Source organism: Podarcis vaucheri (assembly GCF_965113315.1).
Source record: "Podarcis vaucheri genome assembly, chromosome: 11".
Classification (NCBI taxonomy): domain Eukaryota; kingdom Metazoa; phylum Chordata; class Lepidosauria; order Squamata; family Lacertidae; genus Podarcis; species Podarcis vaucheri.
In genome coordinates this window covers 9,367,575-9,384,668 of record NC_138749.1, presented here as the reverse complement: position 1 = coordinate 9,384,668, position 17,094 = coordinate 9,367,575, and the positions used below count along the sequence as shown (strand labels likewise).

The following is a 17,094-nucleotide window of genomic DNA, read 5'->3' as shown; positions in this document are numbered from 1 at the left end:
TCAAAGGACACCTAGCCCCCCCTTTTTTTAGATTAGAGGTAAAGGAAAAGGGACCCCTGACCAGTAAGTCCAGTCGTGACCGACTCTGGGGTTGCGGCGCTCATCTCACTTTACTGGCCGAGGGAGCCGGCGTACAGCTTCTGGGTCATGTGGCCAGCATGACTAAGCCACTTCTGGTGAACCAGAGCAGCGCACGGAAACGCCGTTTACCTTCCCGCCAGAGAGGTACCTATTTATCTACTTGCACTTTGACGTGCTTTCGCACTGCTAGGTTGGCAGGAGCAGGGACCGAGCAACGGAAGCTCACCTTGTCGCGGGGATTCGAACTGCTGACCTTCTGATCGGCAAGCCCTAGGCTCTGTGGTTTAACCCACAGCGCCACAGGCGTCCCATGACATTTATATCCCACCTTTTTCTCTAAGGATCTTAAAGTGGTGTACAATGTTCTCCCTCTCCTCATTTAATCCACACAACAGACCTGTGCGGGCCCACATTTAACAGCCACAGCAGGTTGCTTAGACTGATAGACAGTGACTGACCCAAGGTCACACTAGTGAGCTTCATGGCCACGGGGATTCGAACCGCCGACCTTCTGATCGGCAAGTCCTAGGCTCTGTGGTTTAACCCACAGCGCCACCCACGTCCCTTTTGAAGATTAAAAATATCTAAAAGAATCACATACTCGCATATTAAGGTTATCGGGAAGAGTACAGTGGTATCTCGGGTCACGAACGGGATCCGTTTCGGAGGCCCATTCGCAACATGAGCAGAACGCAACCCGCAGCAGCGCGTCTGCACACGTGCGGGTTGCGATTCCCCTCTTCTCTGTATGCACGTGATGTCATTTTGCGCATCAGCGCATGCGCAAGTGGCGAAACCCAGAAGTAACTCTTTCCGGTACTTCCGGGTCGCCGCGGGATGCAACTTGAAAAGACATATCATGAAGCAAACGTAACCTGAGGTATGACTGTATCTTCTTTTCAACCATCAAATGTGTGAATAAACAGGAATACGAACTGGGCAAGAAGATGGACTCATAGAGATGGTCCCTCTGGTGGCCCTTAATTGATTGATTGATTGATTGATTGATTGATTGATTGATTGCATTTATATCACATCTTTTTCGACTAGGTGCCCGTTCTCCCGGCCCTGGGCTCCCCTCCAGTCTGCCGGCCGGACGGCCGGGGGGGGGGGGGCTGTGTCTTGCCGGTCTACCTCCGAGGAAGGGAGAATTCCCGGTCGGCTCAAGGTGGCAGATGTGGTTTTCCTGCTCCTCATTTAATTCCTGCAACATCCCTCTGAGGTAGGTCAGGCTCAGAGGCAGGGACTGGCCTAACATGACCCAGTGAGCTTCATGGCTGCCCAGGGGTGTGAACCCAGGTCCCAACCCCCAGCCAAAGTCCCTAACTAACGACACCAGGGCCACATTTGTTTCTGGACAACCTCACAAGGGCCACATGGATGATAAGGCTCTCAAGTCTACTAGTCAGCGCTGCTGGAGGCAGACTTTTTTGAGCCCTAGAGGCCATGCTAACCATTTGCACGTCCCCTTAAAAAAAAGAGGCTAACTTCAATTTTCAAAAGCAGATGTCTTTGTATGAATTATTTCAAGTGTGATGGAATCCTTCAAAGTCTAAAGTATGATCAGAAATTTATAAGCAAAATTAATTTGTATCAAACTGTGCTCCTCAAAGGTCAGTACTGCACCCCTTTGAGGTCTGCGCCCGAGGCAGCTGCCTAGCTGGCCTAATAATAGCACCGGCCCCGTCCACAACGGGAGGCGAATGCTTCTGAAAACCAGTTGCCTGTTTCCCACAGGAATCTCAGACCCTCCAAGTGTCCCTATTTTCCAGGGACAGTCCTGGATTCACAGAAGCTGCCTTGGTTCCTGATTTGATCCCAGAATTTTCCTTAGGACATCCCTATTTTCATTGGAGAAATGTTGGAGAGTATGGAGTTGCGCAGTGCTTTTCTTTCTCGGGGGACGCAGGGGTACGCATGCCCCTAAACGTTTTGCCAATCTTTGAACTTTTCTCCATTTACTGTATTTATTTCCCCCAATTTGAACTACAAAATGATGATTTTCTTGAGTCAAAATGAGAGTACCCCTAAACATTTTTTTTAAAAAAAAAAGCTCTGGAGTTACGTGACCCCCAAGCCAAGGAGATACAACCTTTAGAAAATATCTGTAAGCAGCCTGGTATAGGGAAGTTTTTTAATGTTTAATGTTTTATTGTGTTTTTATATGTGTTGCAAGCTGCTGAGAGTGGCTGGGGGTTAGTTGGTGGGGTATTATTGTTATTATTATTTATTATTATTGAATAAAAGGTAAAGGTAAAGGTATCCCTGATGTTAGGTCCAGCCGCAGACGACTCTGGGGTTGTGGCGCTCATTTTGCTTTATTGGCTGAGGGAGCCAACGTTTGTCCGCAGACAGCTTCCGGGTCATGTGGCCAGCATGACTAAGCCGCTTCTGGTTAACCAGAGCAGTGCACGGAAATGCCGTTTACCTTCCAGAGTGGTACCTATTTATCTACTTGCACTTTGACATGCTTTCAAACTGCTAGGTGGGCAGGAGCAGGGACCGAGCAACGGGAGCTCATCCCATCGCGGGGATTCGAACCGCCGACCTTCTGATTAGCAAGCCCTAGGCTCTGTGGTTTAACCCACAGCGCCACCCGCGTGAATAGGACATCCCTATTTTCATCGGAGAAATATTGGAGAGTATGCCGACAGCCCATCTACTCCAGCTTCCTGTTCTCACAGTGGCCAATCAGATATCTGATCCAGTCTGTTATAGTGATTAGTTAAGAGTGTCAGACTAGAACTTGGGAAGCCATAATTCAAAGCCCCGCTCCGTCACGATACTCACTGGGTGACCTTGGGCTAGGAAAGTCTGCAACAGCCCTCTCCCTTCCTGGTGTTTCCAGAAACTTGTACTCAGAGGCATTCTGAAAGTTGGAGGTAGAACGCAGCCATCGTCAGTAGCAACCACCGATTCTTTAAACTTGCCTCCCACCTTGCTTTGCAGGGAATCGGCACAGCTTGGCTACGATCCCAGTCACGTCCTCAGCCAAATCAACCACGCCAAATCTCCCCACAGCTTGCCCAGGACTCGCTGAGAGCTTCCCTTCCCTGAGTTATTCAAGACTGCCATCGCTCCCTACCTCCAATGGGACTCAAGGACTCCTTGGTTGTGGGACTGCAATTGCTCTCTCGATTCTGGCTCCAGCAGCACCTCCTTCCCCCATCACATGGGCTCAGACGAAGGACACAGCAGTGACAGGATGCAGAAGGGGCCAGGTGCGACCCTGAACATCTCAAGATTATTATTTTACTTAAGGTTCAGTTAGGAAGCGATGGAAAAGGCCCCTTGTGGCCAGAGATCCATTAGGAGCAGGTGCCTAAAACAGGAGTCAGCAAACTTTTCCAGCAGGGGGCCGGTCCATTGTCCCTCAGACCTTGTGGGGGGCCAGTCTATATTTTTTTTGGGGGGGTGAACGAATTCCTATGCCCCACAAATAACCCAGAGATGCATTTTAAATAAAAGCACACATTCTACTCATATAAAAACACGCTGATTCCCGGACTGTCCGCGGGCTGGATTTAGAAGGTGATTGGGCCGGATCCGGCCCCTGGGCCTTAGTTTGCCTACGCATAGCCTACTGTATTAGTTTGCCTACCCTTAGCATTATTGTAAGGCAGTTTATAGCCCCAAATGTCACTAGCTACATTTGACCCAACTAGCCAGTGCAGTGTAGTAGGGAGTGTCGGTCAAGGACCTGGAAGACCAGGGTTCGAATCCCCGCTTGACCATGAAGCTCACTAGTGTGACCTTGGGTCAGTCACTGTCTTTCAGTCTAACCAACCTGCTGTGGCTGTTAAATGTGGGTCCGCACAGGTCTGTTGTGTGGATTAAATGAGGAGAGGGAGAACATTGTACACCACCTTAAGATCCTTAGAGAAAAAGGTGGGATATAAATGTCATGGGACGCCTGTGGTGCTGTGGGTTAAACCACAGAGCCTAGGGATTGCCGATCAGAAGGTCGGTGGTTCGAATCCCCGCGACAGGGTGAGCTTCCGTTGCTCGGTCCCTGCTCCTGCCAACCTAGCAGTGCGAAAGCATGTCAAAGTGCAAGTAGATAAATAGGTACCTCTCTGGCGGGAAGGTAAACGGCGTTTCCGTGCGCTGCTCTGGTTCGCCAGAAGCGGCTTAGTCATGCTGGCCACATGACCCGGAAACTGTATGCCAGCTCCCTGGGCCAGTAAAGTGAGATGAGCGCTACAACCCCAGAATCGGTCATGACTGGACCTAATGGTCAGGGGTCCCTTTACCTTTACCTTATAAATGTCATAATAATAGTTAATAATAAGAATGTGCTAACGCATCTCAGTCTCTTTTTTTGCAGATAACATCTATAGGTCAGACTGAGGGTGGGGGCTTAGCCTTGTAAACCCACCCTCCTTCCTAAAGTCCTAGTAGGAGAAAAACATGAGTGCCTGTTATCTTTTCTTCCTTTCTTTAATCAAAATAATATTTATTTAAGACAGGGGTCAGCAACCTTTTTCAGCTGTGGGCCGGTCCACTGTCCCTCAGACGGGACTATATTTGGCGGGGGGGGGGAATGAACGAAATCCTATGCCCCACAAACAACCCAGAGATGCATTTTAAATAAAAGCACACATCTACTCATGTAAAAACACGCGGATTCCTGGACCGTCCATGGGGCAGATTGAGAAGGCAATTGGGCCGCATTCGGTCCTTGGGCCTTAGGTTTCCTACCCCTGATTTAAGAAATATGGCATATCAAGTGCCTGTTATCTTGTGTCCACTGGTCTCTAGTTGGCCTCTTGTGACTCTGGTCACTGCCACCATTCCCAGAATGCATTGTTTTGGGACGCGGCTTTTTTTCAGCTGGAACTCCCCAGAACTCAGTTCCAGCACCTCTCAAGACATTTTTCTGCCTGAGGCAGAGCAGAAAATGGTCCCTTCCCCCACAGGTCAAACTATCCAAAGCCACTCAAGTGATTTGGGCACCTGAGGCAGGAAATCCCACAAGCACCCGTCCCGCTCCCTAGCAGTAAAATTACAATATCAAACCAAATTTGCCGCCATTTCGTGACATCCAATATCTGCCGGCTTGAGGCAGCTGCCTCATTCAGCCTTATGGAAGTGCCGGCCCTGCCTTTCTCTGATTGGTCATAGCAGGTTGCAAAGAAGGTCTGTTGGATTGACACCACGGAAATAGCATCCACAAAGACCACAATGAGATCACCCTACTGACACCAGGAGTTCTCGGCTCAGGGTACAATGGAGCTCTGATTTGGTGGTCCTGGTTCTTGTTTGCGAGGACAGAGGTGAATGCGCATTGGAGATGTGAACTTAACGCAAAGCAAGAAATAAAAACAACCACCACACAGAACAGTGAGCAAACCTAATCTCTGTATCAAGGTTACAGATAGGTAGCCGTGTTGGTCTGCCATAGTCAAAATAAAAAAAATTCTTCCAGTAGCACCTTAAAGACCAACTAAGTTAGTTCTTGGTATGAGCTTTCGTGTGCATGCACACTTCTTCAGATACGCTGAAACAGAAGTTGCCAGATCCTTCTATATAGTGAGAAGGTGGGGAGGGGTATTACTCAGAAGGGTGGTGGGAATGGGAGATTGGCAGATAGCTGAGATGAGCCTGTTGACGACTCTTAACAACTGTAATAGGTCTTACAGGAAAAGGCAAGGGGTGAGAGGGTGAGAAATGGCTTAGTCATGTATAATGGGATAAGAATCCAATGTCTTTGTTCAAACCAGGTCTCTCCATGGTTTTAAGTTTGGTAATGAATCGGATTGCACTGTGAAGTCACTATATAGAAGGATCTGTCAACTACTGTTTCAGTGTATCTGAAGAAGTGTGCATGCACACGAAAGCTCATACCAAGAACTAACTTAGTTGGTCTTTAAGGTGCTACTGGAAGGAATTTTTTTATTTTGACTCTGTATCAAGGAAAACTCCTGGCTTATATACAACCAGGCATAATATTTGCATAATGGTTATTATTTTTCTGGTAATCATTGAGGACAAAGCAGGATATGCATACTGCTGTGATGACAAACACGACCTGCTCTGCATTTTCACCAGAGATGGCCCAGATCAGGGGTCAGCAAACTTTTTCAGCAGGGGGCCGCTCCACTGTCCCTCAGACCTTGGGGGGGGGGACTATATTTTGAAAAAAATAATAATGAATGAATTCCTATGCCCCACAAATAACCCAGAGATGCATTGTAAATAAAAGGACACGTTGTACTCAAGTAAAAACATGCTGATTTCCGGACCATCTGTGGACCGGATTTAGAAGGCGATTGGGCTGGATCCGGCCCCCCAGATTTAGTTTGCCTACCCATGGCCCAGATGCTTGCAAAACTTCCTTGGCCCTTTCAAGGGATAGAAACAACTGCTTTTTCAAAAAGAAACAGCTGCACATTGTGGTGCTGCTTGCCGAACCCAATTTTAAATGCCGCATTTGTGCGATGTGCTTGTACACGAGTGGAACCCTGCACACAGCGCTGAGCAGAATGAAAAGCAGAGCCCCTATTTGGGACTGAAGTGCTAAGAAAAAAAGAAGTCCCTTCGGCTACAATCCTATACACACTTACCTGGGAGTAAGCCCTGCTGAACTCAGTGGGACTTACCTCTGGGTAGACACGGATCGGATTGCACTGTGAAGTCCCATTGAGCTCAGTAGGGCTTACTTCCGAGTAGGCGTCGCATGGGATTGCATCATCAAAGAGGGCTCCAGGTCTGTTCCTCATTTCATCTCTGCTCAAGATCCACTTCTCACGTCCTCAACCTGATCAAGAATATCCATTGAATAGGATGAGTCTCCCATTTTAGAGAACACTCCAGGTGCTGGCATGTGACATAAGGCAGACTAAGGATCCCATATATTCCTTTTTTTAAAAGAAAGGAAGAAATCAGGGCATGCCACTAGAGCCCCTTTTGCACAGTTGACCTACGATGGGTATTTCTTCTATTTTGCAACAGACAGTTCTCTATTTGAAGGCCTGCCCAGTCCGAGTCTGGTTTCAAGTCAAAGAACGTGGTACGTGGGGATATCAAAGACTCTGAAGTGCAAGTATCCTTTAAACACCTTCCAATCCCTGTCTATCTTCTCTTTTGAGATCCTTCCAATTTCTCCCATTGTTTTGGATATATTGCAAAACCATACTGAAAAATCAGAACTCCTATTAGAATAAACAAGTTCCGTTTTAAATACTGAAATACTAAATAAGAAGGATAACAATGTGTAATAGAAAAAGAAGCATGAAATTAGGTTAAAGGTGTGTGAAAGAAAGCAATAGAAGTGGAAAGAAATTGCAGTTGAGTAGATTGGAAGTCTAACACAAAGGTGGGGTGAGGGGTGGTGGATGGTGATGGGGAAAGGAATTATCTGTGGGATTGAGTGTAGGTATGTTTGAACATTTTTAAGGATTGTAGGAAATGTATGTTTGTATGCTTGTATATTTGCAATATGTGTGTATTAATGCTGAATTATTTTAATAATAAAATCTTTTCCAAAAAAATTAAAATAAAATAATAACAATTAAAAAAAGAGTCTCGTGCTGTACCAACTGGATAGCGGACTGAGCTGGGACACAGGTCACCGGATCAATGTCTTCGCCACCATGTCAACCTGCATTTATATCTACAGTGGAACCTTGGTTCTCAAACTTAATCCGTTCTGGAAGTCCGTTCGACTCCCCCAAACCGTTCGAAAACCAAGGCGCGGCTTCTGATTGGCTGCAGGAGCTTCCTGAACTCAGGCAGAAGTGACGTCAAATGTTCGGCTTCCGAAAAACATTCAAAAACCAGAACACTTACTTCCCGAGTTTTCGGCATTCGGGAGCCGATTTATTCGTCAATGAAGCTGTTCGAGAACCAAGTTACCACTGTACCTGAATTGCAGTAATCATTCCCAAAAGTGCGTATACACACCCAAACTAGCAAATGCTAATTTTATGCAAATCTGTCCTCTCTTTTGTCCTTTTTTTCTGGCCATCCATACGTGGCCACTGTATGTTGACCTGGATTGAAGATGCTCAAGAATTCTGTTTGCAGAGGTCTGACTCATTTCGACAGTGTTCACAAGGCTATGCTCCCTGCGCAATGTGCCCTATATCTGTCAGACTTAACCCAGCCTAGGGTAATGTGAGTGCTCAGACAACATGATTTATTTTTTTTTAAAGGAACAACAACAATCGCATTATGTTAAAAAAGGCAACACCTACAACCCATGTTCGGAAAACAACTGTGCCAGCTTGTTATTAGGCACGCCTTGGTTTGCTTACATTGCATTATTTGTTCTAAATGGAGGTTTTGGGTAGACTTTAAAATAAGGAATCAAAAAGCAAGGAAAGCACATAGAATTGGGCTTCAATTGCCAGTAGGGACAAGGAAATAGTCAAGAGATACGGATCCAGTGATCCTAGACACACTTACCTGCGTGTAAAGTCCATTGTGTGCAGTGGGACCAACAGTACAATCCTATCCATGTCTTCTCAGACACATGTCCCATTCAGTTCTATGGGACTTCCTTCCAAGCAGGGAATAGGATTGCAGCCAGAGTAAACATGCATAGCACAATGTTGCTGTTAGTTTCTGAACATCTGGCAGACCCGCACACATTTCCAACCGTCAACCACAAGGACAACATGTCCGCTTGTTTAAAATGAATCTCAGGTTGCCACGTTCTTCCACATTGAACTGAACACATGGACAAAGGAATACCACCAGCTCTGCCTCCAGAATTATCCCTCATCAACCACACTTAGTACATCCTGGAGACTCTCAGGTGTGTGTTGGTGGGACCTGGCTAGGTCAAGGTGCCCCAGATAGATAGATAGATAGATAGATAGATAGATAGACTCCAGAAAACCTAATATGGTGTGAGCGTTCATGCCCACAGCAGGGGCAGAGATCTGTGCTTGTCAAGACATTTCACACTGAGTGTCAACGAAACAAAAGAGGGAGGGGAAACCGGAATATCCACGACTTGTGGGAGGTCAGTTGCAGATGCATTCAATGAATGATGTGAACTATGGAGGCCTCGGGTTGTTTAATGGCGAGATGTGGCAGAGATACACCTGTGCTCTCCTACGAATGTGTTTCTGGCGAGATAGGTCAGCCGTGGTACTCAGATGACAAATGACTTAGCATGACTTCCTATTAACCAAGCAGCTTTCCCGGCCTTATTAAGAGCACTGAAACTCTCCCCGAGCTGCAGCAAAGGAACGGTTTTGATCTGCGTGGGCATTAATCTCTAGGACCAGATCTGGCGGAGGGTTATCTGTTGATGCAGCGAAACTGCTGCTATCTGAACAAAAGCCGGAGTCGAGTGAGGTGGGGTGGGGTGGGGAGAAGCGTGGGGTGGGGAACAGCTGTCGTAGTCTTATATATTTCCCTCTGGCCGGAGCCAGGAACCAGATACCTCGGGCGAGGTGGGTGGCTTGTGTTTACGGCCTCTCATTCCCCAAAGGAAAATCAAAATGGTTATATTGTGGGAGGGTGGGGAGAAAGGCAGAAGGGGGAGAGAAAGGGAAGGAAGGGGGAGGGATTAAAAAAAAATCACATCATTAAAGGATGGCCAGCCTCATCCACACACACACACACACACACACACACACACACACACGGCTTTGCAAAAGGCATGCACCTAGAGATATTTCTTTCTTCCATGCAAGCTAGCACAGCCTGGCTCCAGTTTTGTTTTATATATATATATATATTTTAAAAAACCATGTGTGGTAATAAGATGGATGTGTGTCACAGCAAACAGCTAAGCTGCCAGGCCTGGCTTAGGACAGTGTCAAGAACAAAGGCCTAAAGAGCATTCGCTACGTTCGGAAGGAGGGGGGGGAGAGGAGAAGCAATATGTCGGATGTGTCTTGCGTATGGTCAAACAAGGAGGAAGGCAATGGCCAAACGATTGACTAAGGATATACATGGGGGAAGGTGCATGAAGCAGGAAGGATGGAGCCAGCGGGAAAGGGGCTTGGCCACCTGCCCCCCCCCCCCAAAACTGGGACGCCTCCTACAAAGATGATTATTTTCTCCACTTGGTCTTATATCTCCTTTCTCCGCCCCTCCCTCTCCAAAACCATTGGCGCGGTCTCGAACGTTTTAACACAAACTGGATTTATTCTTCGCCCCACCTGAATGAAAGATGGGAGAGGGGTGAACCCAATGACCTTTTACTTTCTCTTCCCTGCCCCCCCCTTCCTGGTTTTGTTTAGGGGAGACTGAGGATCGACTTTCTTTTGTCTAGCCCTTCGTTCTCTCCCGGCACGTAGGCAGTGGAAGACAGGACCAAGGTGTTACATAAGGGTGCTCCCTTAACCATGGCTGCCGGTTTGGGGCATAATCCCTCAGGAGTGCAATCCTGCACAGACTTACCTGAGAGCAAGCCCCGCTGGAAACAGGCGGGGCTTACTCCCAAGTAGGCATGAATCAGATTGAACCGCAAATAGGTTTTTTGGGGGGAGGGGGGTGTTCCTTGGCCCCTGCTCTCTGCACATGTATGTGTTGCATGGATGTACACACGCACAGAAACACACACACAAAGACAGCTGTCTAAAGGCTGGTTCATTGATAAACAGAGGGAGAAAGAAGGTAGAATGGGTATCTAGTTTGGTTGTGAGTCACTTCGGTTTGCCCTGGGCAAGATAATCGTTTAAAGGTCTATCTAGTGCTTATTCTTTCAGAGTCTTGCAAGGACCTTCGGCTGTGAGTGGCGTATGGCCAGGGGGAGAATTTAACGCCTTAAGGGATCCATTTGCAACCCACACCTGTCCACCCCCCACTTCCATTCCCACCCGTCCGTCTTCCCAAGGTCATCCTTAGCTACAAACAACTAAAGGTTTTTTACCTACAGGAATGAACATGGATCCTCAAACTCAAAAGGAAGGCTTGTGAAGAGGACGGAGATACTTTTTGTAAAAAATAAGTGGCTATTTGTCAATATATATCTAATTTTTTCTCTTTCCATAGCCCCATCCACTTTGGTGTCATTGCTCACACCGATTAGCAACCTGGCGTGATGTTCAGCATATAAACCTCTCCTTGGGATTTCGCAGCAGCTAGCAAGCTTCTCCTGCGTTTAACAGTTTTGGACTTTTCACCAGTGTGTGAATTTACATGCATACCTCTCTACATTTTCGTCTTGGGCGCTCTGAGGACCAGCCTTTTGCCAACTTGCCACCCTCCAGATGTTGGGACACCTGGCAGCTTGGCAAAAGGTTGGCGCACCTCAATTAGAGAGTCATCTCCACCTAGGGAGGGGAAAGATAATATAGGATGTGTATCTAGAGAGAAAGAGAGAGAAAGAGAGAGAGAGTGTTGGTATTCACAGGTTATAGAATGCTTGAAGGTAGATATGGGAGAAAGAACATTCAAACTCTCTACTCCGCCCCCTCCAACCCAATATTGGTGGCGCTCCCCCCTCCCAGAGAAAAAGAGATCCATTCACTCAAATGGGGGAGGAGGTGGGGGTGGAGAAGCGGGGGCGGGAGAGGGGGGAGATAATCTAAAACAGCAGGAATACAACAATAAATGGGGTGGGGGACAGCAATAGAAAAAGCACACTAGGTTAATATAGGAAAACTAGTTTCTTTATTGAGAGATTGTATATTAGTATTAGTGGAACTGTGTTGTAACAATGTTGTCATGCACACAATACAAAAGGCAACAGGGGCCCACCATGCCGTGGAAGGGCAACAGAACGGAAGCGGCATACAATGAATAAGATGTATCAGCTACTGCACATTACATTTCAGCGGGGTATGTCTCTACGGAGAGAGATTTTACATCAGAAAAAACTAGGTAATGTAAAAAAATACAGACCATGCTTCAAGTTTTAGTACAAGAAAAAAGGTGGAAGAAATACACAACCAAAGGATATCTGAATACAGAAAAAAATTTACCCACAAAATAAGAACAGGAAGTAAAAAATTCAGCACAGCAGAGAGAAATGTTATCCCTGTTGAATGGAAAACCATTTTGCTAAGAAAGCATTCCACTTTCCTCTGTGTTTTTTTTTTCCTTTTTCTTCTCTCGTTAGTTTGCATGTTTTGGTTCCCCGCCCCCCCTGGGCCGTTCCAAAAGAGAAGGATTGGATCCAAATTGCCACCCAATAGGGGTGTTTGTGTGTGTGTGTGTGTGTGTGTGTGTGTGTGTTTAAATGGTGCGTGTATGGGGGAATGTTTTGTGTTACATTAAAGACATGGGACACATCGGTTTTTGTTAGGGACTTTTGTGGGTGCTGAGTGGGGTTCAGCTTGCAAAGGGAACAGATGGAGGTCAACTGTTGGGAAGGGAGGAATTTGGGTGAGGAGAGAGAGGTGTGCGAGTCTGTGAGAGTGTATCTATGTGTAATTTATGACGAGCTCCCAAAGTAAAGAAGGTGTTCATTCGCAGAGCCTTTTTGGCAGATGATTGGGGGGGTGTTTGTTTGTTTGTTTGTTTAATTTGCAAAGGTTTCTTTTTCTTTTGTAAGAAATTCAAAGCCAAAGTCAATTTGCCTGGGAAACCAAGATCGAATACAAGAACAGAGGTTAGGGCGGAGATTTGGGTGGCAAGGGGAGCAAAAAAAACCCCAAGAAATTGTCCTCCACCCAACTGAAGCAAAATGAATCCACTTAACAGGAATTTACAGTGCAAATGTACTCAGCTAAACAGGATGAAGATACAAAAATGGCGTTATAAAACTAGAGCTATATTGGAAAATGGCCTGTTTCCCCACCACCACACCTTCTAGACTACTACAATGACAGCTAAAGAGAAACAGGTTTGAGCATACAGTCTGTCTACCATATTCTTTCTTTCCTTTTTCTTTCCACAGGAAGATTGGTGGTTTAAGACTTCAGCTTTAAGCCTCAGTATCCTCTGTCAGAAAGTCTTGGATGGTTTTTAGCAGGGGCAAATACCACCTAACCCAGAACCTTAGTTCCTCAGTGGGTGTGTTTGGAAGCCAATGAGACCCAAAGAGAGGTGAGATCTATTGTTCCTGGCGCTTCTCCCCAGAGGCAAAGAATACAAGCAAAATTTTTTCCCTTTCTCCCAGATGACACCTGAATTTGAAATTACAGCCTGCTGGCTCTTTATTTATTTTTTAAAGAAACCGTAATCGTTGAGGGAGAAGCTCTTGGCTACATCACTATCATATTTTGCAGAGAAGCATAATTTTTGGAAGTGATCAAACAGTGCCTTCTCTCTCTCTCTTTGCTTTTAAAATAAATAAATAATCCTTTGCATTTTCAAGTCATGCAAGGATAACTGAGCAGGCAAGGGAGGGAGGTAGCATTCCGGCTTTAAAATATCATCAGCTCCTCCTCCCAGCAGCCGACAACCCCCCCCCACCCCTGTTTTGCAGCAACGCCACCACCGAAAGAGGATACTTCAGCTTAAAAGGCCAGTGCAGTTCCTCAGATGGATACAGGAAATGGTTAAAGAAGGGGGTGGGGGGTGTCAACATTAGAGCTAAAATGCAGAGGCAGAAAACTACAAGGCAACGGAAGGGGCAGCAGGTTGACCATTCACTGATCTACACGATGAGGAAACAAAATAAATTTGGAAACAAACAAAGAAAGAAAAAGATTTGGATCAATGCAAAAAAAAATGTCGCCATCCCATCATCATCACCACCACCACCACACCAGAAGAGGCTGCAATTAAAGGAAACAGAGATGCCACCATGTGCGGAAACTAAGCTGTTATGTACATACACATGTACAGTGGGGGGGAGGGCGGGGAGGGAGGGGCAAAGGGGAGGAAAGGCAAAAGCAGCAGAATGAGGGATGTGCGAGGCTGGGGGGGGGGCGGATGCTGATGCCTGTTTCGACCCGGTGTCTTGGAAGCCCACTTTTTTTACACCCTCCATCTCCTCACCTGTGTTTTGCAGAGATCAGGATTTGAGAATGATGCAGCCCAAAGAGATTTGGGTGGCAGGTGGGGTAGCTACTGAAACCCACAGGTCTCAGGAGCACAATGGCAGGAGTCTCGCCTTAGGGTCTTAGACTCTTTTTCTTATGGGGGGGGGTGTTTCTATTAACTGTCCACACCTCACTGATGGATCGCATCTTAGCGGAGATGAGCAGAATGCCTTGGCTTAGCAGGAAAACGGGCTATATTATTTAGTCGCTTTAATTAAACTGGGAGATTTTGTTGCCGTTGTTCTATCCTAGGGGTTCGATCAGCCGTGAGCCACAGAAGGGGAGGAGGCAGGCATGGTGGAAAAAGGAGATTATATAGTTAAGGCAAGAATGGCTCTTAGAGAAAGGGGGTGCGGGGAAGGAATCAGCCATGACATCTAAATGCATCCTCAATTTGATTGAAAGAAAATACATGGAATGGAGGAGGACAAATCGTTCCAAAAAAAAAAAAAGAAGAAGAAAAAGGAAGCGGAGGATTCAAAACCGTTGTCTGTGACGGCTATATAGGAATGGGACGGAAGAGGGGAGCTTGGAGGATATGTGCAATGGCCATATACACATCCCATATTAAATTCAAATCCAAAGATGGAAAATTATTGCTGTTAATTTGGATTTTGGTATAGGAAACCGGGGTGCATCTCAAATCGAAAGACACACACTTCTCTGTGAATGGACAGGTCTGGATATTTCAGGGCTGGGTATTAGAAACTGCTCAAATGTCATAATAAAAGTGGGGTGTTTGGTGTGGGAATGCACAGACACCTATGTCAAACCTCACAAAAAAGAGATGGGCAGGGCTGGGCTGGAGGGTTCCCAAAACCCCTCAAAAAGGATTAAAATCCACTGGATAAGTATATTTGGGGGGGGGGAGAGAGAAGACAAAAGAGGCTGAACAGAGTTCACCAGAAGGCAGAGCGAGGGATGAGACCAGCTGCCCTCGCCATGAGCTCATAATTTGCTTTTCGTTTTATAGGGGCTTGGGATCACATATAAGACAATTACTTAAAAAATAATAAAATAAAAATACACACACACAAACACACACACACCAAAAAAAAAAGCCCCCCCAAAATCCTGGATCCTAGATTTATATCCTATGGGCATCAAGTAAAACCCTCCAATTTCCGACCACACCAACCACCATGTAAAGTTCCCTACATTCTGCATATATAGAAAGGGGCAGTTTAGTGTTCCTCGCAGGCATGGATCTATATTTGTCAGGTGGGAAGGGGAGGGAGAAGAAAGGGGAGGGGCTCGCCAGAATATATAAAATGGAGTTAACTGGACATTGGTGGGGGTGGGATATACATTATTCTACATAAAAGGCGAGATCGCTCTGAAATACAACCCAAGATCTCTAAAGAATAACACAAGACTGTTTCTCAAAACAAAACGCTTCGATCCACTTAGAGATTTCCCTCCGTGCCATCTCCGACCCTGGTCCATTTTCCTTCCTACTAATGGGGTATCCCCCCACCTGCGCTCTCTCGCACACAATCCCCTACGTCCCTTCCCAGTTCATGCCCTCCCTCTCCCCCCCTCTCTCTCCCTCTCCCTCTCTCTTTCTCTCTCCCTCTCCCCCGAATTTCGCCTCTTCTTTCATTCCCTCGCCCCCTCCGGCTCCTCTTTCTTCCCATCGCTTCTCCATCTCTTTCTCTAACCTCCCCCCCCCGCGCGCCCCGATTCCTTACAGACTGCTTCCTTTCCTTGCGCTTCTCGGGTCCCCCGACACCACTAGGGGATGTTGCCCTCCCCCTGCCCCTCATCCATCCCCCTTTCTCAAATGCCCTACACTTGCTCTGCTCTCCACCCCCTCCCCCAGCTCCCTCCCCACTTTCACACACTCACACACACCTCTTTCCCTTCGCCTCTCTGCCAATTGTATGTAAGAAGGCAACACAACCAGTGGCTTCCATTGCAACCATCACCAAACCATCCAGGTCATTTGGGGGGGGGAGGGAAGGGGGGTTGCTCTCTCCTCATCCCTATAGCCGCCCCTCCACCTCCCCCCAAACCCCAACCCCACCAGAAAATGCACAGATAAAGAGATACCTCTGTTTCGCACAGAGCCAAACACTGGAAGAACAAGATAGCCGACGTGTACCAAAACCATCTTGGCCAGCTGCTGTGGTCCCCTGGCGCTGCAACTATCCCTCGGTGGTGATGGTGGTGGTGGCGGCGGCGGCGGCGGTCCTCCTCCTTCTCCTCTTCGGTGGCGATGGTGATGGTTTTGGCAGTGCTGGCGTCTGCTGTTTCTGGAGAGGTTGGTGCTGCTGCTGCTGCTGCGGGCTAGAGTAAGACAGATGGCCCATGGAAATGGTCCCTTCCCAGTGCCCTGTATACATTCAAATGGAGAGCTGAGGCTCGCAGCTGCCTGGCGCACAAAGAGAATCGCAGCCAATGGGAGGGAGGCCTTGCGCGGGTGCCTTTTGCGCCTCTCTCCCCTCCTCCTCCTCCCCGCGCGCGCTTTCTCCCCTCCCCTCTCCTCCCTTTATATGGTCTCCAGCCCTGGCAAGGAGGAGGCCCAATCAGGAGGGGGGTGGGGGTGGGATGCAGCTTACCCTGGGGTCCCTCCCTCTCTCTCTCTCTCCTTCCCTCTCTCTCTCTTTCCCTCCCTCTCCCCTCCCACCAAAGAAGGAGATCGCGCAGCAATTGGAGGCAGGGCTTTTGCAAGAAGGCTGGGTTTCAAGCAGGGGCGCGCGCGCGCGCACGCACACACGCGCGCAACCGGGAGGATGGAGAAACAGGAAGCCCGAAGGAGGGAGGCGCGTCCCGGGGGGGGGGGACGACACGCGCGCCCCCGAGCGCGCACCGTCCAGGGCACACAAAAGGGGCGAGCGAGGGAGCGATGGCCAGAGCCCCACGTGGGAGCCGGGAGAGGGGCAGCAGCGGAGTCTGGCGCTTGGGGAGAAGGCAGATGTGCAGGGCGCACGGGGAGAATGTTGCGCGCGGCAGGTTACAGATGCGCCGGGCATTTTTATTCTTTTTTTTACTTTTTGGCGACGGGACAGCAGTTGTGTATTTCGCTACGACGCAACAGGCTTTGAAATCTAGGCAGCTTTAAAAAAAACAAAACAAAACAAAGATCTTGGGGAATTTTTCCCTCCGGGAAGATATT

The 17,094-nt window shown here is 47.7% G+C and overlaps 1 protein-coding gene across 2 annotated transcripts in view; it reads right to left on the bottom strand.

The window, feature by feature from the left end:
• ARK2C (arkadia (RNF111) C-terminal like ring finger ubiquitin ligase 2C) overlaps positions 1 to 16,552 on the bottom strand; it is an 87,238-nt gene extending 70,686 nt beyond the window's left edge. The window contains exon 1 of one of the 2 annotated variants that reach the window (XM_082242111.1): positions 16,029 to 16,552. In XM_082242111.1, coding sequence (XP_082098237.1) covers positions 16,029 to 16,089 — 61 coding nt within the window. In that variant the 5' untranslated portion in view covers positions 16,090 to 16,552. The remainder of the gene's footprint in view (positions 1 to 16,028) is intronic. The other variant, XM_082242112.1, reaches the window with a different exon arrangement.
• Positions 16,553 to 17,094: the final 542 nt, after the last annotated feature.